The 8549-nt window shown below is 39.5% G+C and overlaps 1 protein-coding gene across 1 annotated transcript in view; it reads right to left on the reverse strand.

Annotated features, from left to right (window-relative positions):
• LOC106808092 (putative deoxyribonuclease TATDN2) overlaps window positions 1–295 on the reverse strand; it is a 2723-nt gene extending 2428 nt beyond the window's left edge. The window contains exon 1 of the mRNA XM_014810658.1: window positions 4–295. Within this exon, the coding sequence (XP_014666144.1) occupies window positions 4–295 (292 nt within the window). The remainder of the gene's footprint in view (window positions 1–3) is intronic.
• Window positions 296–8549: the final 8254 nt, after the last annotated feature.

Here is an 8549-nt window from a genome sequence, read left to right on the forward strand (position 1 = left end):
GACAACTGCCCTTTCTAGTTTTATCTACGATTCCAAGTGCTCTTATTCCAGCTACATATACAGGGGACTCTAGATCTTTTTTAACTGCTTCTAGCAACAGGTTCCCACTACCCCACACCTCAAGAAATGACCGGAAAGAGTCCATGTGATAATACGCTGCTGCAGCGTTGTAAAATATTACATTAAATCTATTACCCTTGAACTTGGTTAGATGTACTTTCTTATCTAGATATGCAGCAAATGGACTCATTAGCCCTGCACTCTCGCTTCCATGTTTCTCAAACGTTTTACACATCTTTCTTATAGCATCTATTGCACCACACCCACTCACTCTCTCACCCAATGCCAAACACAATAAAACCTATTTATATCCAAAATACGTGATACCTGTTCCTCCGACAATTCCCCTAATTCTACCGCTGTTTCTACCAAGGTTTCTCCATTCCTCGATGTCATCGGCAAGGTTCTTATTGACGATGTGGCGGTCAGTCATCATGTTCTTAATTATGAACGATTATTATATTATATTATGAATTATAAACGCTTGGGGCTTTGTTGATTACAGTGCATCATATGGGTAACCCGACTCCATGAATTCCTTGGGAAAAAGCATTTAGGTAATCTCAGTAGCGTATCTGGGTCCCTGCTTCAGGAGGGAGGGGGGATGTCCTTATTCCTTTATCTGACCCTCAAAACATGGGTAAAGACACTTCAGTGTCATGTTTGTTCCATAATTGGGAAAAATCATTTTTCTGTAATGGCGGCCACTAATTTGCATATTTATGAATATTGTGTGCCACTAACTACCTCAGAAATGTCTTAATCCTATTCTTTGACCTTGAAATCATAGGTATAGACATTTCATTTGTTCATTTTGATTGCCTGGTTACAGACTTATTAAAGAAAATGGTTCTAAAGGTCAAAAAATGATAATCTGGCGGCCATTTTGTTTATGCAAATTAGATGGCCAAAAACTGAAAATTGCGCTTAGGAACCGGGTTTATCGGATTCAGCATACTCAAGTTATGTTAAAAAGTCTGGTTAATGTTCAACTTTTACTCAAAAATGCTCATTGAACCTTATACAGCACCCTTTTTCAGAAATCCCACTAGTCTACTATGCAGAAGGCAGAAGCTCATTCTCCAACTTCCCAGTTTGCCTTTTCTGCTGCTCATTTTCTCTCCTTACCCGCATGAGCTGCAAGGATAGGTTCACGTCCCTATAGCTTCATGGTTGTCCTAATGACTCACCTCCTATTATGAGCATGTAAAACTTTTCTGAGACCTGCAGGAAAGTAATGCCCATCAACACTGCACTTAATGCAGTTGCTGTAGCTCGCTGCTCCTGTTGTTTGCAGCGCGAGAGCATGCCCTTTATAATATCTGCTGCAGTGAAGAGCAGCTTGCATTTAATGAGGTGGTGGTGTCCATTTGAGTCCGTAATCTGTATGTCTTGTACTAGCTCGTCTATTAAGGGTTGTAGATATGTCGAAAGGTTGTGTGGTCTGTTTGGGCCGGGAATTATGCCATAAAGAAACTTATTTTCGAATTTATTTCTAATTGGGGCCGGAATGTTTAAGAATTTCACAACGATTGGCCAGATAGAGTAATTTTTGGTTGCTTTTTAATTAAATAATTATGGTTCTTATTGCAGGAAATGAGGCGTGCACCCGATTTACTCACTATAAAGTAATTGATCACAACTGGAAATACTGCCTGCTCTTTGCATGGCATTTCTATGCAATATGATTGCTGGGCATAGGATAAACCTAATTCGTATGCAATTCAATGGCCTGTCTCACGTATAATTGAAGGTAAATATAAATGTTTATAATATATAATCATGTGGTAATTTTCAGTACATGGATGGAAGCCAGCTTACCAGCAAGTCAGCTATAGAGGGAGCATAGACATCTGTTGTTAGTTGTTCCGAGACAAATTTGCCATACCCTGGGCCTGTACGAAATAATGTTAACTCTTCAAGTGAAAATTCCATTTGCATGATGACATCATTCGCTAGCTCCATAACAAGCCCGCCATACAGCTCAGGAAAGCTGATAATTTCTGAAAATATTTACAACGAAAGCTATTTCATTTAGATTCGTCCTTTTTACCACAATCAGAATAACTTTTTGACTCGGTAATCTCAATCGATGTTGGAATCTCATTACATTCTAGGCATGTTTTGGCTTTTATTATGCGTAGAGGTCTTTATTGAAAGCCGTATATATTAATGTATTTGTGGTGCTTTTAATATAGTTTTGGAATTTTTTTAAGTCTGTTATTACAACTGTTGACAGCTGGAGTCTCCTGCATAGGAGTTTTTTGAGAATTACAATTAAGCATTCCTGTCAGAATCCTCCACCATAATAAAAAATTACATCCCTAAAAAATCCAGTAATCAGTCAAATTCCAAATTTTTAAGATCAGAGTGCAGTTTTTATTCTTGAAAACAAACATACCGGTAAGCACATTTTCAGATCCAAACAATATCTATTAGTCTAGGCTATACAATCGTGCATTAAAACATGTTTTTATCATAGAGATATAAACACACTATATGGTTTTTATAGAGTTCACATTGGACTTTTATTATTATTTCTATTACATGAATTATAAATTTCTAAATCTTTTCATTTTACCTGTACAGTATCAGTATGTGTATTATTTTTAGATATAAATGAGATAAGCACACTATATTATTAACTGATAAACTAATGAAAGACAAAGTATACCAATTGTACAATCGAACATAACCAGCTAGGCTACCAGTCATAAAACAACTATACACAACTAGAACAATACAACGAATCAAAGTTTACAATAATTGTAAACTTCTGTTAAATAATGATGAATATCAACAATGTCTCATCATGGCTTAAGCTGTGAACACACTACGCGATTTTTCATGCGATCGAGCCGGCCGGCTCAATCGGGCGACTGTGGACACACTACGCGACTGAGTCAGGCGACTGTGGATTTTCAGCACGCTGATTGGCTGATGAATTGTACAATCGGCCGGCTCAATTGCAGACCTGGGCACACTAGGCGATTGCAGCCGGCCGGCTCAAATAATTATCAAACATGTTTGAGTCGGGCGACTCGGCCGGGCGACTCGAAAATCGACCGCGACTCACTGGATACACTACGCGATTTTTCATGCGATTGAGCCGGCCGGCTCGATCGCATGAAAAATCGCCTAGTGTGTTCACCCCTTTAAATCCATGCCATGTCACAAGGTGTTGAGATTTTTAATTAACATACGCGTACCTTGTAAACTTTCCCATGTTTCCAAAGTGAACAGATACAGGATCAAGGAACAGATACAGGTACATCACAAAATAGATAAATTTAGTGGGCATTGAAGCATACATGGTTGCATATATACACTAATAAGTGAACCATTAAATATTGATTATACATGTAGCATAGGCTATTATAATAGCCTCTGCTATAATCAAATATTTATGTTCTTGCTGCAATGTATCTATCAAATTCATTGGTCATACNTCTTACACACTCCCTATCCTCCCTGTATCTTACACACTCCCTATCCTCCCTGTAACTTACACACTCCCTATCCCCGGTGTAACTTCTATAGTCCCTATAATTGGTGTAACTTACATAGTCCCTATAATTGGTGTAACTTACATAGTTCCTTTCCTCTGCATAACTTACAAACTCCCTATCCTCCCTGTAACTTACACACTGACACTCCCATTTTCCCTGTAACTTACACACTCCCATCCTCCCTGTAACTTACATACTTTCTATCATCAGTATAACTTTTGATGAAGATAAAACATTATTTCGCCTAAGTTACACGATTTGCTCTGTAGAACCAGCGAATAATGTTAAAATTTGCCACGTTCTAAGCCAACAAACAGTTCATCATATGCTGCATGTACATAAAATAAATGTACCGTACGGATACGTTATTTGTATGCATTATTACTGCGCGTTATACCTATAGCGCAATATTCTCATTGCACATGCAAATTGAAATTTATTAATGCATGGTTCCCGTTATTTTCTACTGATAAATGCTTTGTCCCTGGCTGTCATAGATCCGCCCTTATTAACATTATTGCTAGTCTGGATAAACGTATAGGAACGTGCGAATATTAAACTGCATGGAGACACAACACACACGACAATGTAAATTGAGTTGCCGCCTGTGTCGCGCGCCCGAGTGAGCAGCACTGAACATGGGTTATTCATACAGGGAGATCGCGGGGGCGAATTTTGTTTTCCTACACCAGGGGCGTAGCCAGTATGTAGCACTGTAGGCCCGGGCGCGAAATTTTTTTTCCCAAACGGTATAACATAGCGAAGAATTTAGCGCCTTCTGATTGGCTGCTTCGATTTGCTTTGCCTTTGACAAGAGAACAAACGCCCATTTGTAAATGTTTGTTTGGGTTTATGACCGCTAGATAAGTACGTTTTCTGATGTATTTTCCATGAAAAACATATCTTTTCCTCATTAATATAACATATAATATCACTATAATTGCAATTCTTTCTGCAAATGTGTTATTTTCATCTCAATCTTAAGTTATGAGAGGGTCTGGGCTCTCGTAATATTACATACGTACGTATGTACACGCACTCGTAGTGCTTCGTCGCAGGATCGAGGAAGGAGCGAAGGGCTACGACAGTACATGTACTACTAGAGCTACGACGGTACTATAGTACTAGGGCTACGACAGTACGTACTAGAGCTATACGTACTCGTACTCGTTGACGCTAATAGTAGTATTACTAGTATGGTAGTAGTCGTAGTAGTAGCCTAGTGTTTAACCCTGAGGTCAGCTGAAACGTAAACTAATCGGACCACGGCACGAACATAAACAGAAATTCGGCAGCTATAACTATAAGTATAAGCCTAGACCCTCTCATAACTTAAGATTAAGATGAAAATAACACATTTGCACAAAGAATGGCCCAAGGATAGAGAACATGGGTCCCAATAAAACCAATGTGCCTAACCCTCACCCTAACCCTAATTCTAACCCTAACCCTAACCCTAACCCTAACCCTAACCCTAACCCTAACCCTAACCCTAACCCTAACCCTAACCATAACCCTATAACCTATTATATTGATATAATATTATATTCATATTGATGTAAATGACATTGGTTTTATTGGGACCCATGTTCTCTATCCTTGAACCCAAAGGAGTTCAATTATAGTAATATTATATGTTATTATAATGAGTAACATATGTCTTTCATGGAAAATACATCAGAAAACCTATACTTATTTAGCGGTCATAAACCAAAACAAACATTTACAAACGGCGTTTGTTCTCTTGTCTTGAAGGTTTTCTTCAGTCAAAGCAAATCAGTCAAGAAACGGCATGATATTTGGGTTAATTCACTCAAACCCATGTTGTTTTAAAGAAAACATACTAAAATCTACTTTAACCTAACTTACAGAAAGTTCGGGAAAGTTTTTGGTAGATAATTGGGGATTTTGGCTACAAGTCATTTTGCATGCTGGCACGCTCATTGTGTGTCATTACCGATTGCAGCTTTTTCCTCAATCACAGGAAAGAGTTTTGCTGTCGTCTTCTCATCCCAGCGATACCCACCCCCTACATATTCAGTAATGAATATGCCTTAACCAACTTATAAACAATCGTACCCCCACCCCAGTACATAAATCAATGCCGCCCCGGCCAGGCAGGTACGCATTGCCGCTCTGAATAAATCTGCAATGGTAACAGTGGGTGTCGCGGGCTGCTTTTTTCAGGGACTTTTGAAAACGTTTGAAGTGAGAATGTGGTGCGATAGCGCCCTGGCTTAGAGGATGTTAAGAATATTAAACAACTAGAACTTTTCATTTGTCCGATCAGGCAACTAGGCTGAAATTCACACGTTTATGTTACGATTTTACGATAACATACTCATATAAAATATAAACATAATCACTAAAACCAGCCTCGCCCTAAACTACCTCGGGTACATATCTGTAGTAGGCCTACCTGATACGACAACGACCCCATCTGCGCTAGTACCGTACGCGGTAGTAGCGCACGAAGTCGAAGGGTCGTTGTCATATCAGGTACTACATATATGTACCCTAGCTCTAGTAACTATAGCCCGCGTACGGTAATATACTCTATAAATAGTTACTAGAGCTAATATGTACCCGAGGTAGTTTTAGGTTGTTTAGTATTACTATTATGTTTATATTTTGTGGAAGGGTCGGGGGGTTCAAACTCCCGGTCGGGTCATACCAGACAGGAAAAGTTGTTCCGGTGGAAGTTCGACGTCACACATGAGTACAATCTATACCTCTTGTTATATACACAGTGGGGCGTGCTCATATGCACACATTCGTCCCACAAGAACTGCCCTGCCACCCGACTACCCCATCCACAGGGCTGCCAACTCTCACTTACCGAGGCCGATATTGGACCAATATCTGCCTATATTGTCAGGACAGGACATAACCGAAATGTGCAATATTGCAACAGGGTAATAATCGGGGTATACTTTTTAGTGCAGTTATTGGGACAGGGTATACTTTTTAGTGCAGTATATTGGGACAGGGTGTATTTTAGGCGCAAAGCGGTTTGCACAGCGCGGTCAGGTTTTCAAGGCCCGGCAGGCACCCCCTACAGTCTCTTGAGACGAACTGCCATTAGTTTGGCGCAGTGATTATACATTCTCTACAGGCCCGCTGGGCCAATGAGGGTGGAAGTTTTTCGTGCAGACTGAACATAACTCATTGAATAAGTTCATTCGGTTGTAGATAAGATAAATAACCAAGTTAATTGTTACCTCAAACCGTTGCGTGCGTATGAAACGTACCGCTGACGTTTCGAGCCTCCTGTCGGGAAGCTTTCTCAAAGCTAACTGATGCTTAAAATCAGTTTTAACATGAGTTCTGAAAATAAACTCATTTGCTGAACTTTATTGGCATGCCAGGCCAACATGTATAACTCTATTAGACAGGCAGAGCAATACTCTGCCTTTTAAATAACAATAATTCATCGTTCTTATTGCTAGGAGGGAAATGGCCAATAGTTGAAAGCTTGTTTTTCGTCGTCGGTGAACGTCACTGCTCCGTACGGACTCAAGCTCCGATGTTTTAAGTGCATTGTGACCCTACAACCCCTAACCCTATTTTTTTCCTCTAACATTGTTACAGTCGAAACATGTGACGTATGTGACGGACAGAAACAAGCTTTCAACACCTTTTGCCAGGGAAATGAGGCGTGCACCAAGCTTTACTCATTTATAAATACAAGCTGATCACAACTGGAAATACTTAACTCTTTGCCATGGCATTCTCTATGCAATATAATGGCAAGTAAGCAGTTTCATATTTTCAAAATCTGCTCCACAATAAGAAGCTTCTTAGCCCACACTTAAATACCCTCTGCGGACGTCATGCCTTCAACAGGCCTTCCATGCACAGTATTCTTCGTAGACCACAGGAAGTTACCCTTCTCGGCGGGTTTTCGCCTTTACACCTACTGCCTTGCCAAAAACAATGAAAACGCCGGGAAATCTCGCCTCTGCTTGCCGGTGTTTCGGATGATACCTAAGACTGCCCCTGACCTGTTCGCTAAGATTCATCTTACATAGGCATGTCGTTGAGTCAGCGAAGACGTTTTGTGAAACGTGGAAAACTTAGCGGATGCGCTTTTCGTGAAAACACTCTATATAAGGATATCCTAAAACCCCTCTTTAACCCATCACTAACTTAACGAGCGCTTCGTGAAACGGGCCCCAGCTTACCAGCAAGTCAGCTATAGAGGGAGCATAGACATCTGTTGTTAGTTGTTCCGAGACAAATTTGCCATACCCTGGCGCCTGTTACGAAATAATGTTAACTCTTCAAGGTGAAAATTCACATTTGCATTGATGACGCATCATTCAGCTAGCTCCATGACAAGCCCGCCATACAGCTCCAGGAAGCTGATACATTCTGAAAGAATATTTACAACGAAAGCTATTTTATTTAGATTCGTCCTTTTTACCACAATCAGAATAACTTTTTGACTCGGTAATCTATTAAATTTATTTCGATGCAAGTGAATGGGGTTCGATGTTGGAATCTCATTACATTCTAGGAATGTTTTGGCTTTTATTATGCGTAGAGGTCTTTATTGAAAGCCGTATATATATTAATGTATTTGTGGTGCTTTTAATATAGTTTTGGAATTTTTTTAAGTCTGTTATTACAACTGTTGACAGCTGGGAGTTCCTGGCATATGGAGTATTTTGCAGAATTACAATTAAGCATTCCTGTCGAATCCTCACCATAATAAAAAATTAACTGTCCCTAAAAAATCCATAATCAGGTCAAATTCCAAATTTTTAAGACTCAGAGTTGCAGTTTTTATTCTTGAAAACAAACCATACCGGTAAGCACATTATTCAGATCCAAACAATATCCTATTAGTCTAGGCTATACATCGTGCCACTTAAAACATGTTTTTTCATAGAGTATAAACACACCTATATGGTTTTTATAGAGTTCACATTGACTTTTATTATTATTTCTATTACATGATATATACAATTTTTTCTA

Source organism: Priapulus caudatus, unplaced genomic scaffold, assembly GCF_000485595.1.
Source record: "Priapulus caudatus unplaced genomic scaffold, Priapulus_caudatus-5.0.1 Scaffold253, whole genome shotgun sequence".
NCBI classification, from domain to species: domain Eukaryota; kingdom Metazoa; phylum Priapulida; class Priapulimorpha; order Priapulimorphida; family Priapulidae; genus Priapulus; species Priapulus caudatus.